Source organism: Mycena indigotica (genome assembly GCF_014461135.1).
Source record: "Mycena indigotica strain 171206Taipei chromosome Unknown Mind.scaff0006, whole genome shotgun sequence".
NCBI lineage: Eukaryota > Fungi > Basidiomycota > Agaricomycetes > Agaricales > Mycenaceae > Mycena > Mycena indigotica.
The window spans coordinates 3,419,220-3,434,072 of record NW_023503005.1 but is presented as its reverse complement, the minus strand read 5'-3'; the positions used below and the strand labels follow the sequence as shown (position 1 = coordinate 3,434,072).

Here is a 14,853-nt window from a genome sequence, read left to right as displayed (position 1 = left end):
CTAAAACAAGGCGACAGTTTATGACGCAAAGCAAAACGAGGCAAGAATGTGTGACACAGCTTGCTTATTCCCGTCCACAACAACAGATGCCTGTGAGTAGGCTTGTCGCTTTTACAGTGCTTGTCCCGACTGTTGCAGGCATACCACTCGTCTTTCAATGAGGAGGCAGACATTCGTCTGGCTGGAAACATGGCCATTCTGCCGATCAAGACGAAAATTAGAGGTCCAGCGCCGATAGGTGTGTCCATCTTATCGTTCTTCTTGTCAAGACACGCTAATGCGATTGAAACAGCCGAGCCTGAGGCTCAGGACATAATCGACGAGACCCTTGACCTCTTCCGCGCCAACTCGCTCTTCCGCAACTTTGAGATCAAGGGCCCAGCGGACAGAACGCTTATTGTCCTGATTCTCTATGTTTCCGACTGTCTAGCAAAGATCGGCTCAGCCCGTACCACGCCAACTCAGGTTGAGGCCGGAAAGAGTCTCAACACGCTCTCCGTCGACACTTTCCCCATTCCCGGTGACGCCAACTTTGCATTGAACGCCCATTACGCAGCACCCTCGAGTAGGCAGGAGGCTGGTGCGCAGTTATTATCTCCAGTTGACTTGTTTCTAATCCAATATGCCAGACTATCTTCGACAATACCTCATTCAGGTCCGGCAGGAGCTGGCAGCCCGTCTGGTCGAGATTCTCTATGCAGATGGGACAGGCAAACCGAGCAAGTGGTGGATGTCTTTCCAAAAACGGCGATTCATGAACAGAAGTCTGGCATGAATGGGCACGTAGAAATCGATTGTATTTTAGGAACCACCTCTATATTACCTGCGCCGTTTGCGCTCGTTCGGATTCTTTCTTCCATGTCCAATGACTGGCATATCGCCATCGCGGCCAGATGGTCGAACCGTACGACCCTTGCCACCAGCACCAACTGTAAGCATCTCTGGAACCCAGTCAGGGTCCAACCAACTTCCGATCCCCCCATTCTGACCAAGGAGCCCTTTGTTCATCTTTGCCTCCTCGCGTTGTTTTCTTCCATCAGCCATCTTTTTAGCTCGAACATACTCCGACTGGTCTTCTCGTAGAATCAATCCTTCCCCGGTCCCAGTCTTCGCCGATCCTGGCTTGGGTGCAGGAATGGAGTATTTTGTGCCGCGCAGCTTGTACTGGAAGTTGCGTTTTAAGTGGACCTCCATGACGGGCGCGTCACCCGGAGCATCCGGACTTGAGATCGTGACCGAAGCGCGCAACAAAGTAGGATTGCCGCAAGACGGGCAAAACTTTTTGGAGTTGTCCTTGCAAATCCTACAAGGGGGTAAACACAAATGGGTACAAGATGTCGGGAAAACGCACTTGAAGCAGGCATGGCAACGAAGAACCCAACTCTTGAGTTTTTGGATTCTCTGACCCTCGACTCCCACGAGATTGAGGCCCATCTGTAGTAAGACGTTCTGCATAGCAAAATCAGCGGTCATACAGCCCACGTCGAAAGGGTCTTCTTTTTGTTTCCCTCTGGCTTTGGTGCCGGATTGGGGAAGTAGATCCAGAGCGCGAGATTTATGTAGGCCAACATTCGAGGGCGTGATCCATTCTCCTTCACCATCATCTTCGTCTGAAGGGTCGTCGAAAATAGGTTCGGGAGAAGAGGGGGGAGAGGAAGCAGGTTCCAAATCTTCTGGGGGCTTTCTATGCTCGTCGGTGTCGATTGGCTCTAATTCAACGTTCAAAGGCTCCAAATCCTCCCCTCTGGTCTCTTCTTCGAGATCTGACTCGATTTCTGGCTCATCGACGGTTGTTTCCGATGGCGATTCCTCTGGCTTGATTTCAGACTGGGCGGGAGTTTCCGAGGGAGCTACAGAATCCTGTCCCTTCTACTATCGCAAATTGTTATCTCTAAGTTCGTGTTGCTTTGGGAAAACGTGCCTTCAAGTTTTTCTCTCGTTCGTGGAGAGAATATGTTAAAGCCAAGACACATAGATCCGGATGAGATAGAACTGAGTAATCGCCCGTCTTTTTTGCCGTACGTATAACAGCTGCTAAACTGGCCGGGTCCGGAGAGGCGATCTCGACATTGACTCCTGCAGTGAGACCAAGTTGGTCGAAGTGATCGCGCGCCCGTTTGTCCTTTAGTTCGGAAAGAACTTGTGGGACGGTGTAGTACGTCTGTGCTAGCCCTCTAAGCGGAGAGAGGGACAATAGTGGGCCAGCATCGAGGACAAGATTTTTGCAGGACATGAGTGTGTGACAGTGATTGATTTTATTGCAACTGGGAAGCGTCAAAGGTGTTCCGTTGATTACCAGTTGTTAACCGAGTATCAAATGTCAAGAAGCAAGGACCCCGAAGATAATCTACCTATCATCTGTCATCTGCATGGTTTCACAAATATATCTAATCTTGATTTCTCAGCCGTGTGAGGAACGTGGATAGTGGCTGGGTTCCACGAGGCCATCTCTCCTTCCGCCCTCATGCCTAAATCATTTCACCGTATGCTTTCTCCCCTGCCTACGCAGATCTATAACTTATTCTCTCTTGGCAGCACCAACTGAGTGGCTCTATCCGAAAGTTTCACATTATTTTAAGCTTGGCTATGGTGATAAGCGGATGGCACAAGCAATAATAGCAGATATTGCCAAGGAGGAATCCTTCAATGGGAAAAACTACTCTATGAGGTATGTGAATCCTTGTCCTTGCGTAATTCTAAACATACTTGGATATAGTACCTCGGGTTGTCTGCGAGTGCGGGGTGTCCTCGGTCTAGAGGGAACACGTCAGCAGAAGAAAAAGGAGGGGGGCATATCAAGATGTTCCAGAACTTATAGAAACACTGCGTCCGGCATACCCTCATATGGGGGCCCGTTCAATGGTTGTAGTTTTAAGATGGGAGCATGGAATCAAGATCCCGGAGTATGTTGTTTATTCATTTGATTTCAATTTTATATGTATGTTGATATTTTAGAAAAGACCTTGCAAGCATACTTAAACAGATTGAACCTGAGTCTGTTGCTGCCCGGAAGGGTGCTCGATTCAAAAGATCCCGCTTTTATAGTGCAGGTGTAATGGAAATTTTCAGCTTCGATCAGCATGACAAATGGAAACGATTTGGCCTTTATCTTCATCTTGGTCTAGATCCTTATACTGGACGGTTTCACTGGAATAAAATTTGGTGGACCAATCGCAACACTGCACTTGTGACATCATACTATCTTGGTGCAGTTCGGAAGGAAAAGGGTAAGGAAACTTGAATACTATATATTTAATATAATATATTTTTATAGCTATTCCACTTTTGACATTTAGTGATCCTGGGCGTGAAAATAATGGGATTGCCAAATGTCATACAACCCTCCGTCAAAGACTGGACCCAAGCTTGCAGGGAACTATTCAGCATAAATGGTTCCATGATAAAATGAATATCAAGTCCGAAATTGGCTGGGCACGTGTTCGACGTGGGTGGGCATTTGGATTTGAACGGCTACTTGAACAGGGCGAAGTTCAAGGTCTAATTGACTTTGCTCAAGCTGATGCAATTGAGATGTATGTTGTATCGCAGAGCTGGGTTTCCTTACTGACTACCGATTAGCTTCATTTTCCGGTGGCTGTTTATTCCATACCTGCAAACTGAGCTGGATGCATGGGTCAATCGACAAAATGGTAGCATGCGGCGTGCCTATAAACACAAGATCTTACCTCATGGGATACCGGATGAGATACATCATAATCCAGAACAATTTGGTGGTAAAAATTTCTCGGTATGTGAAAAATCATAATATTTATCAACTAGAGAATTAAGGATTTATGAAAATATAGGTTCCAGTTAGTGAGGAGCTTTTAGATGAGATGGAAGCCCTATGGTCTCCTCCAGAAAGCCCAGTCTTTGAACTTACCTCACGAACCTTCAACATTCGGGCACAACAATTTTACAGTGATATTGGCAATCCCACAGTCACATTTGATTCTATCTGGAATATCTTTGGGGCACTCAAAGAAAAGTTTGAGGATGATATGATAGAAGCTGAACGGGATGCTGTCCAAACAGAGTTCCACTCCTTACAGGCCAACTTTGAACAAGATGTTCAGGTTGTTGAAAATCCACTTGATGAGGTGGAGATTGATGATTCATTTTTTAATGATCGTCTGTTCACTGATGATGAAGATGATGATGAAGACGAAAACATCAATGATGAAAGTGGCCCTCAATGGCGCTACCAGATTGAGCTGACAGATGATGAAGATGAAGAGATCGAGGTAGACCACTACTTACGGTCACACTAAGTATATTAAAGTGAAATATATTATAGTCAATCAGGTTACTCCATCTTTAAACTACTAAGCTGAAGTAGGAATGGGTACAAATTCAGCAAGTGGAGTAAGTTCAAAGTCAAGACAAAAGGAATTGCAGACATGTTCCTGAGGGAATCGGAGAAATGAAGCCGTCACATTTCCACCTGCAAAGATGGCACCAAGATCACTGACAACAAGTTAGCAAAAGCCAGAAGCAATATACAAACACATACGGATGGGTGAGAAGTTGTGGGTCAGTCAAAAGAACTGTGTCAGAGCCACTGTGAAGTGGCCCGCCTAAATGATAATATTAGCACAGCAAGTATATAGGTAAAAAAAAACATCACCTTGGTAGTCACTCACAAATGCTAGTCCATTTGAGTTGATGTACTGTGCATGCTGGCTGAAAGAGAGAAATAATGCAACAGGATCACCTTTTGATGTCCCGGTAAGTTTAGCTGAGCCGTTGTGGAGATACTTTCGGAATTCGCCTTGAATATGCTCCTCGATCATATAGACCTTCGCTCGATTTGATTGTCCCTGCTCGATAGCCAAGCCAGCCTCCGTGAAGCACAAATCGGGAACCTTTATCTTTGGCTTCCATGTAGGTTTCTCCAGAAGCTTCCGTTCCTTGACTGCTGCAATAAGCTCATAGGTTGAGCTCATGAGCGCATTTGCCCACTGCAGCGTCATTAGCTCATCAGGCAGCAGCTCAAGCTGTCGCTGTGACGGAAGAATATTGCCTTCTAGCATCCTATGAGCGTTGATAATGCACAGGCATGATCATCTCACCTTCCTTGTGCGCCTGTTTGGCACAGATAGCATGTTGCTTTGAGGCGAAAGGCGATGGCTGAATTGTCCCGAAATATGCCGTCTTGAAGCCACCAGCAGAGGATATGCTACTGTCGACAGTCAAGTGGAAAATGTGTGGTGTGTCATACATGTCGAAGCGGGTACGGGCAAGCATCAGCCGAATCAGAGGACCAAGTGCGATGAGCTTGATTTTGTAGAGAGTGACCGTGAATGTTCGGACTTGGACTATAAAAATATCAGATGGGCCAATAAACTAGACAACAACATACCAAAAGCTCGGGCTTCCTCGGGTTGGTGCTTCTTTGCCATTGAAAGGGCTCGTGCAAGCTCACTGGGTGTAACTAGTGCGGACTCCCCCATTACACTTGGCACTGAGCGGGGTGCTGCTACATCCGATGACCGAATAACAGCTATGCTTGGCGCCGACTGCACAAGCCGTGACTGAGCTCCGTAGGGAGAGGACTCTGCCACGGAGTTCCTGTTGTCAGACAGACTTGGCAGACCCATAGTAGCTGTACGCAAAAGAGAAACGGGACCTTGGCCACGAGATGATCCTTCACCGCGAGATGATTCGGCAATGGAGTTGATGTCCCCCTCTCTACTTCTCACTTCCACGCGCTTACGCGCTTTGGATGTACTGGCCACACTCTTCCTCTTTACCCCGACATCTTTTCCCTCCTCCAACCGCATTTCCTCCTCCTCAATATCATTCTCCCACCGACGCAGCCCTGCACACCATTTCGGTGTGAGTTGTAGCTGGACAACAGCTGGTTTGGCCGAGTTGTTGAAGACAAGAGTGATGCCATCCTTTGCAGGACGATAGAAGTGCTGACGGATAATGTCTTGTTGCAAGGACATGTTGAATGGGACACCGTTCTTGTTCACCATCTGAACGTCGTCGATAGTCAGGGGGTATAGAGCGACATTCTCGTAGCCCCGGTTTTCCATCGCAACTTGGTATGCCGGCTTGATGGCGTTAAATGCGGTATAAAGAAGATCGACCGCACCAATGCCAACAAAGACATCACCGACAGAGACCTGGCACGTCTGTCGGGATTGTTAGTAATACATAGGACCCAGAAGTTGCAACGTACATCAAAGGTCTGCAGAGTCTTTGCTCGGGGTGGCAGAGAGACAAGACGAACAGTAATTGAGCCAGTAATGGTCGTATGGACAGCCATTGCACGGTTGCGATTATAATTTCTTGTTGCCTCGTAACTGCTATGGCTCGGTGTATAGCTTCCATTAGAATAGGCAACGCGGGGGCCTGACTGTGAGCCCGCAAGATTACCAATTGCTCGCACTTCGACCTTCTCTGAATTTCAGTGAGTAACCAACGGACCATGATGTCGTTAAAGGTCATACCATGGCGTTGAGCAGCGGCAATGTTTCGATGAATCTGAGCATCGCCCTTGGGAACACGACCTGCAACACGACGAACTGGGCCTTGAGCTACAGCACCTTAGACGACTCGCAGAAGGCAACTCATAATATACACACCGGTCTGCTTCTCTGCTTGATACTCTGTATATCCCATGAGACATTGACAAATAGTAAAGAAACATCTACGCACCAATACGCCTTGTCGTTGGCTTCCCCAAGTAATAGTCGCAACAACCAGCACAGATCATCGTGACCTTGTTCGTATCGCCAACGCCCATTTCTTGAAGTTGCGTCCCAGCTGGATAGACACCAGCCGTACCAGGTGAACCACGGCAGGCCTTGCCACGCGCACACCGTACAGGCCCCGTTGAATCGCCATCGGCTGTGAATGAGGCTGCAAAGAGAGGAGGCATGGTGGGCGGTCGACACAAAAAGAGGCCGCTTTTTAAGGGCTCTGAACAACAGCGGATAGAAGGAACCAAACATCTGGTGCTGGCCGCTGGTGTTTCAGCTAAGCGGACGGTGGCCGCAAATCCAATGGCGCTTGCTCGAAAATGCTTGCTCAGGTTGAGTGGGAAACAAAGAGGGAGTGGACGAGGAAGCGATAGGATTTGGGGGTTGCTACAAGTACACAGAAAGGCATAAGCAGCTGGCTACTGTTTGCGCTACAAAGCCCAGCCACCGAAATTCGCCGCTTAATTACGAAAAGGTTTCGAAAAACGGTCGGACCTTGGTTGTTCGGACATTGTAAGCAAGACACAGCCAAGAAAGGTGAAAGGAGACGCACCTGTAGCCCATTCCTCTTTAAAAACTCGGCTTCCTACATCCCCCAACCCTTGAGTAGCTGCAAGCAAGCTTCGAAGACGATGGCAGATGAAAAGAGTGTCGACGTGGCAAGGTCACGATGTCACGGTGATCTGACTGAAGGGATGACGTAGTTGGATTGTGAGCGTCCAAACCTTACCCGGAACTACGTCATATCAAGCACAGCATCCGGCTCCACAGCATCCAATAGCCGGACGGTGACAAAGCTGCCCTTGACGCTGCTCAAGATATGCCCTGGCAACACCGGTAAGCATTTGCTACAGCATGCATGCATAGTGTCACACCCCCCGCCCACCCAGGGCCATGCTCAGCTTCGGGATGGCACAAGGAGTGCCAACACGGACTGTTCGGGGTCCAGTCACAACATTCTGACATCGGCAGTAAGTCGACAATCATCGGAACACCTTTGACTCTTCCCAGTTGCAATATGATTTGATGATATCGTCACGGTAACGCGCCGCGTCGCGATCACACACGACACGTGCTAGTTGGCATTTCCCGTCCTTCACCACCATTGCCGCAACTACTATCCTCGCCGCTGCCATCGCCGTCTGTGCAGCCTTTTTATTAACTGTTATGCTCGGGGCCCGCACAAAACAGATCACAACCTATGGTAAACGCCGCCAACGGATCGTCAACGACGACGACCGTCTGCCGCGACCCCCACCCTCCATATTCGATGACTTGCCACCCATCGCAAAAGCACCACTCGCCTCCCGCATGAAGAAGCGTGAAAACCACGACCCAAAGCCCAAGTCAAAGTCCAAAACCCCGTCTCCCAAGATCCTGCATGTCAGCAAGAAGCGGGTTGTTTCCCCTCAGCGGAAGGTGCTGCCCCAAATCCGGAGGCTGGAAGAGGTGGAGGGATTCACTCCGTCGAGAAAACCGCTGGGTGTTAGGCCCCTTAACACGCCCGCCTCCGTCAACAAGGGCAAGCGGCTTTCTGGCTCGCCCCCATTGAAGAGCTTCGCATCCAAGATCGAGATCTTAGTCTTGGATGACCAGGGAAAGACAGTTAGTAAGGAGCACAGGATCAGCAAACGGGCTGTCGGTGTGTGTCGCTGGACGTCCTCAGAATTCAGCTGACTAGAACAATAGTTATTGACACAGATGACGAGGAAGAATATATCCCCCAACCCAAGCCTCCAAGACGACTCCGTCAGGTGGCTTCACAGCGAATAGACTCGGACGAGTCCGAATCCGACTCCGAAGTCCTTGTTGTCCAGCCACCTCTGGTGGTGAAGGATTCCATTATCGACGAGTCCCAAGACATGTCCCTCGAGCTGGAGGTTGTGATCTCTCCGGAGCCGCCGTTATCACCCAAACCAATCATCATTTCGGTTCCACTACCAGCCAAGACTCCACTTACTCCGCCTCGTCACGTTATTCCCAGTCAAACATACCAACATGTGCCTTCCCCTATCCCACGTGCTCGACCGCTCACACCGATTCGTGGTCGCGCTTTGGGCCTAAGAGCACCACCTTCGCCTCCTTCACCGCTAACTTCAGAAGATGGAAACTTCGATATCTCGCTTTCGGACTTGACCGACTGCAGCGATGTCTTATCCTCCGTTTCCTCTCAAGAACCCGCGATTACGACGCCACAATATCTGCAACCTCTGTTAGCAGAGTGCCGCCAAACAGCATTACACGAATTCTCTGCGTTCATCAAATCATTCCCATTCGATCCGCTTGTCTCTGGCCATCGAGAGGCCTCCCGAGGGTTCAAGAAGATTGGCGAGGCTAGCTACTCCGAAGTCTACGGCATCGGCCAAGTGGTGCTCAAGGTCATACCGTTGCGCGACGATTCGCAAAGGAGGCTGAGGCAAGTTGCGGACGACACAGAAACGCCTTTTGCTACCGACGTGAAGGATGTTCTGAAGGAAATCATCGTCACTGAGGCGATGGGTGAACTCCGGGGAGGGTTCGTGAAGCTTTTGAGGACATATATTGTTCGTGGGAGATATCCGCAACAACTCTTGGAACTTTGGGACGAGTATAATGAACGTGTCGGTTCAGAGGGTATCCGACCCGATACTTTCGCGGTCTCCCAAGCGTATGCTATCATCGTTCTGCCAAATGGTGGTCCTGATTTAGAGGCGTACACGTTTGCGGCCAAGAATGGTTGGAAACAGGCTTGCAGCATTTTTTGGCAAGTGGCCAAAACCTTGGGGCATGCGGAGCAGTTGGTCTCCTTTGAAGTAAGTTGTCTTCTTCCAATATATGGTGAACTAAAGGACTACAGCACCGCGATCTTCACCTGGGTCAAATATTGGTCAAGGAAGAAACTGATGCGGTTGTTACGAAACCATTACAAGCAATGAATCTGAACCAAAAACCCAGCAAGCACAAAAAACCTATGATGGACGACCCAATCCATGGTGTCCGGGCGACTGTGATCGACCTTGGGCTGTCCCGCATGGATGCTGGGGACGGATCTGGCGGAGAGACCGTTCATTGGACACCTTTTGAAGAGGAGATCTTTGAGGGTGAGGGCGATTACCAGTTCGACATTTATCGCTATATGCGCGACCATAATGGTGACAATTGGGAGGCATTCAGCCCACTTACGAATTCATTAGTAAGCTTTGTTTCCTGCTCGGTGAACTTGATTGAATCGATTGATTAGTGGCTTCACTATCTCGTTGTCAAACTGCTCAAGTCCAAAGGTTTACGGGCACCGACACGCAGGAAAAGCCAAGCTCCAACTCCGCCTAGCTCTGGGTACACAGACCGAGAATGCTATGAATGCTTGTTGGACATGGAAGAATGGCTCGGGCATTCTATCGCTGGTATAATTGAGACATCAAAGGGAAAGAGCAAGTCGCGAGGGCGGAAGAAGAAGGTTGCTCCGCCAGCTGCAACGCCGGCAGGGTTATTACGAGGGCCTCTGTGTGCAGGAGAGGTTGTCGAGTATGGGGTCAAGAAAGGATGGATAGAAACGTTAGTGCTGGGCTGATTCCAAGCTGTTCATATTCCGTTTGTTGTGTGTGTGTGCTTTGACTGGATTTGTACGCTGGAATATACAAGAGGTACAAGACGTGTAAAACTCAGCGCAACCGCCTGAGAATCGCAATAATAAGAGGCATGACCCGGGAACAAAGTCCACCACAACTCACCTTGCCTCACGCTCACTTTCGAGCAGTGCTAATATGTCTTTTTCGCGGACGGGGCCTTTCACGTTCCGGATGATACTACGAGATGTGTCGTCCATAAATTCTACGCGGACTTGAGTGACGCCTCCTCGAGAGCCCGTGCGACCGAGGACCTAGGAAAGAAAGGTTTTTAATACTAGGCCGCATTGATGATAGTAAGGCAGACTTTGGTAACAGTTGCAAGCTTAACGGGAGCCTTTGAAGAGTCCTGGAGGAGATGACAGGATCAGCTTCGTTGTGAATCCATTCTGAATGACCGATGTACCATTTTTGGCGGGTGAGTGCGTGAAGCAGCGGGCGGCGGTCACTTGTCACGTCTTGTCAAGTTCGACTGGTTTACGATGGACACCAGACCTCCTCTTTCCCCCAACGACCATGGATCCACTCGCTGGACTTGATGATGTCGACTTTACCGCCCTAAACCACGCATATGGTTCAGCGGGCGACATACCAGATCTCCTTCGACAACTAGCAGTCGCAACTCCAGAAAACTTGCAGAGCATCTACTACGACTTGTACGGCAATCTCTTCCACCAAGGCACTCGCTACTCTGCATCCGTAGCCGCGGCGCCATTTCTCATAGCCCTTGCTGAAAGCCCGACTACTATCGGCCGCGACCGCCTGATTCGCTACCTCGTTTCCCTTGCAATCGGTTACCCCAATCTCATTGACGGCTTCGACATCAAGGGCATCCGGGCCGCCGCCTCAGAAGTCCAGGCTGATGGCTACGCAGAGGAGTATGAGAGAAAGAAAGCGCAATACATTGCAGACGCGCCAACCGATGAAGAACGGCGCAAACGGGAAAGAGAATTCATGTTTTCCGACAGCGTCGACGGCATCATTCACTACACCCTAATTAAAGTTCGGATATATGACGCGGTCAAAGGTGGCCTGCCCGTTTTTCGTCAAGCACTTCGCGACGAATCAGCAAGTGTCCGAGCTATGGCTGCATATGCGCTTGGCTGGTTCCCTGAAGAGATCGAGACCAATCAAAAGGAGCTTTTTGACCTCTTCGGCCGCGAAAGCGATGCTGCTGTTCGCAGCACAGTTTTGCTGTCTCTAAGTCTACTTCAAACTTCCATCGCGGATTCGCAGCCACCATCATCATCGCCGATTCAAACCCGAGTGTCAGAAGTATTTGCCCAGACGAAGCGAGGAGACCTGGCCCATTTCTGTGCAGCACTCGGTCTGGCGATGATTGGCACACCCTCAGCCGAGCACTTGGAGGAGATAACTCGTAAAGCTTCCGACGCCACATATTTGCAAGATTACGAGCCAGGACATTTGAGCTCAGCCACAGCTTTTCCTTTCGCGGAACCTGATCTCGCCTCTATTGCGTGCGTGTCTCTGAGAGCAGTAAAAGGCAGCGAACATCCCGCCGTGCCCCTAGCGTTGGCAAGTGCGCTGCCTTCATCTCAAGGACAAGCCACGCATGCCATGGCCGGCGTAGCCCTCAGAACTGCTTTCGATGGGAAACACCCCGCCCCGCGTGACAGGCCTGCGATGCTTCCTCCCTTTGAATCGCTCTCTGTTGCCCAACAAGCAGTCGTTCGAGCGCTGTCCGAGGTCGAAGCCATCAACTGGAATTACCTCAACTATTTGGATATTCTTCGATCGTGGGGCTTATACTCGACGCAATCTGAACTGCGGCGGTATATCCAAGCTAGCGCGTAGGATTAACACACGAATCTTGATTGGTAGGTGAGTCTACTTCCTTACGCATGTGCCTCCGGTGTCATCGTCTCATCTGTGTGCAAGGGAACTCAGAAACAAAAAACACATTCTCAACGGATCAGTGCAACACTTTCTCGCGGTTATCATCGTCATCTCCGTCTAAATAGCGACCTGACAGTCCTAATTGGGGACTCCCACACGGAATCCTAGAATGTATCGATGGGCGCTCTTGTCGAATTGAACTATTTTGGACTGAATGATAAGCCAATGCGTGCGCCGCATCTTTCGGTCGAACGCGAAAAGTTGCCCTCGGGCCCTCATCATCGATCACCTTCCACCCAAGTCCAGATGAAGTTTTGTTCTGCGGAATTTCTGTTCCCTCGAGATCATGGTTTTCCGAACTCGCAATACGCAGTGCGACGGGACAATCTTAGATGTGATAGACGGCCCTTGTCTGCACAAGTTTAATCAACCGCTCCAGCGTCGATAACCAGAAGATGCAGCCGTATTTAAGCTCGCAAGTTATAACCACAACTATTCAGCCATGGCCAACCCGGTTGCCCTCGCCCAAAGTGACTTGTACAAGCATGCGCTGTTCGATTTTACTCTCAGCAAAGCAGAGCGTCTAGAACTCAGCCATGCACGAAGCAAAGCGCTCGTAATGTCCTTCGGTATGTCATTCCGTTGTGCAGGAATATTTGTACTGATGACCTCGCCATAGGCTACACTGCTGAGGATATTTTCGCCTGTTCTGAAAAGTTCTGGAACTCGGGACTTTGCCCGTTGAATATTCTGGATGTCGGCGCTTTTGCTTTAGCTACCATACAAGTGAATCTCGCTGTTGGAACACTGGCTGAACACGTCCATCGCCCCGAGATAGCCGAATTGTGCCGCAAGCTGCTTGCTTTCGAAATCTCGTTAGTCCAAACACTGCCAAAGCCTTTACAATGATTTGACCCGACAACCAGCGGCCATTATATGCTCACAGAGGTTAATCATGGTCTAGACTCGCAGAATATCGAGACCACTGCGACATTACTCGACGATGGGGGCTTTGAATTACACACTCCCCATGCAGGAGCCGGCAAGTGAGTGTCAATCGCAGCCCAATGTCGCAGTCGTACCAATATTTTTCCAGATTTATGCCAGCGAGTGTTCCCGCTGGTGGGATACCCAGGATGACTATTGTGCTAGCAAGGCTCATCGGAAAAACCGGGTCATTTATGGGTATCCGACCTTTTGCGGTAGACTTGAATGATGGTAAAACTATGAAGCCGGGTGTTTCTTGTCGGTGTGTAGTGACAATATTCTCTTCATCGTTGCTAAATCACCACAGTGTCCTGCCCGACAAGACTGGTACTCGACCTGTTGGGCACGCGATCACCTACTTCGATCGCGTAAAACTTCCCGCAACCGCCCTCATTTCCGATTTGGACGCCAAGACTCCACCCCGCACTCGGTTTCTGCTGAGCATCTGGCGTCTAGGTATCGGTTCAGTTTTCATCACGGGCATGGTCGTTCCCGCTCTCCGCATCGCGGCCCATATCGCCGCAAAGTATGCGGCCCAAAGAATGGTCACCAACTCAGCGGGAGAGACAGCGCCTATCTTATCATTTAGAACGACACAGGCTCCAATTCTCCAGGCGCTAGCGCAGGCTGCCGTTATCGAGGCATTCTATAAAGAGATTCGGCCTTACTATTCTCTTCCAGACAACAGTCGGCTGGCCCATGTACTGAACGACCGAAATGGCATTACCGGCGTGTTCAAGACCATTGCTATCCATTGCTGGCGCGAGACTAGTGTCACCCTAACGGATCGCCTTGGTGCGCGTGGGCTGTTCAACGAGAGTCAAGTCATGTCGATGGATGTAAGATTTCTGCAACGAGGCCTCTCCACTACATCTCACTAATCACATCCACTGGGCAGATGGAACTCCGTGGCGTGACAATCGCGGAAGGGGACATTCTTGTTCTGTGCATTCGTGCGTCAAACGCAGAGGGTTCATCAGGATCATAGCGCTCACCCAACTTAGGTCTTGCGAGCGAACTGCTCATTGGCCGATATGGTCTTCCTTCGGCAAGATACCCCAACACACTGCTCGCCAAGTATGAGCGCGGCATTTTTGAAGAAATGCGAACAGTTTTCCAGTCGATCGGTGGCGACCACCGCTCACAAGAATTCAACCAACTTCTCTTGCCGCGCTGTGTACCTTTGATCACTGCTATTGGTTATCGCATGGCATTCGAGGCAGCTATTGACGCCCACGTCCAACCGGAGCTGGTTCGACTCTTCGAAGCTGGAGCGATTCTTCGGAACGTTGCATGGTATATCGAGAATGGATTGGTCACCCGAAAGGCTGCCATGGCAAAGGAGGTTGTTGCACTCAACGAGGCCTTCGCCATCCTTGATATGGTGTTAGCCGAGAATGGATGCGAGCCTTTTATTTATGCGCCGATCATGTCGTCCTCCGCCTGGGAGAACTGGGTTGAGACATTGCCGCTGTATGCTTCGAAACTTTGAATATCGAGCAGTGTACTCGAGTAGCAGAAGTTCAAATGCAAGATAATCATCATGAGTAGTAGTTCTGCTGAGTTTCCGCCCTGGTACAGAAGTGCCCGCTCCAAAGCTGTAGCGGCTTGGTTAAATTTAAGCTACTTGTCCCCGCGGAAAAGAGTTTATATTTATCGCCCGTTTTCTCGTATGTTGACCGGAGCACCGCCAC

General features: G+C 49.8%; 6 protein-coding genes across 6 annotated transcripts; 3 read left to right on the top strand and 3 right to left on the bottom strand.

Annotated features, from left to right (window-relative positions):
- Nucleotides 1-20: 20 nt before the first annotated feature.
- Nucleotides 21-775, top strand: MIND_00759000 (Actin-related protein 2/3 complex subunit 3; the record flags this gene model as incomplete). The annotated part of the gene is made up of 4 exons (XM_037364285.1): nt 21-92; nt 139-238; nt 293-580; nt 630-775. The coding sequence occupies 4 exons, from the start codon at nt 21-23 to the stop codon at nt 773-775; spliced, it is 606 nt and encodes a 201-aa protein (XP_037219929.1).
- A 44-nt stretch (nt 776-819) lies between these two features.
- MIND_00758900 (20S-pre-rRNA D-site endonuclease NOB1) lies at nt 820-2,233 on the bottom strand (the record flags this gene model as incomplete). The annotated part of the gene is made up of 3 exons (XM_037364284.1): nt 820-1,303; nt 1,352-1,869; nt 1,922-2,233. The coding sequence occupies 3 exons, from the start codon at nt 2,231-2,233 to the stop codon at nt 820-822; spliced, it is 1,314 nt and encodes a 437-aa protein (XP_037219928.1).
- Nucleotides 2,234-4,325: 2,092 nt separating this feature from the next.
- MIND_00758700 (Alpha-type protein kinase domain-containing protein) lies at nt 4,326-6,889 on the bottom strand (the record flags this gene model as incomplete). Its single annotated transcript, XM_037364283.1, has 9 exons — nt 4,326-4,467; nt 4,514-4,577; nt 4,628-5,026; nt 5,073-5,318; nt 5,363-6,140; nt 6,188-6,408; nt 6,459-6,545; nt 6,594-6,617; nt 6,667-6,889. 9 exons carry the CDS (start codon nt 6,887-6,889, stop codon nt 4,326-4,328), a joined length of 2,184 nt encoding a protein of 727 aa, XP_037219927.1.
- A 988-nt stretch (nt 6,890-7,877) lies between these two features.
- On the top strand, nt 7,878-10,260 carry MIND_00758600 (Other/Haspin protein kinase; the record flags this gene model as incomplete). The annotated part of the gene is made up of 4 exons (XM_037364282.1): nt 7,878-8,352; nt 8,400-9,502; nt 9,547-9,882; nt 9,931-10,260. The coding sequence occupies 4 exons, from the start codon at nt 7,878-7,880 to the stop codon at nt 10,258-10,260; spliced, it is 2,244 nt and encodes a 747-aa protein (XP_037219926.1).
- A 91-nt stretch (nt 10,261-10,351) lies between these two features.
- MIND_00758500 (Ribosomal protein S28e) lies at nt 10,352-10,724 on the bottom strand (the record flags this gene model as incomplete). The annotated part of the gene is made up of 4 exons (XM_037364281.1): nt 10,352-10,364; nt 10,421-10,569; nt 10,623-10,664; nt 10,722-10,724. The coding sequence occupies 4 exons, from the start codon at nt 10,722-10,724 to the stop codon at nt 10,352-10,354; spliced, it is 207 nt and encodes a 68-aa protein (XP_037219925.1).
- Nucleotides 10,725-12,674: 1,950 nt separating this feature from the next.
- MIND_00758400 (Acyl-CoA oxidase) lies at nt 12,675-14,651 on the top strand (the record flags this gene model as incomplete). Its single annotated transcript, XM_037364280.1, has 7 exons — nt 12,675-12,801; nt 12,852-13,047; nt 13,099-13,218; nt 13,269-13,421; nt 13,467-13,998; nt 14,058-14,112; nt 14,164-14,651. 7 exons carry the CDS (start codon nt 12,675-12,677, stop codon nt 14,649-14,651), a joined length of 1,671 nt encoding a protein of 556 aa, XP_037219924.1.
- Nucleotides 14,652-14,853: the final 202 nt, after the last annotated feature.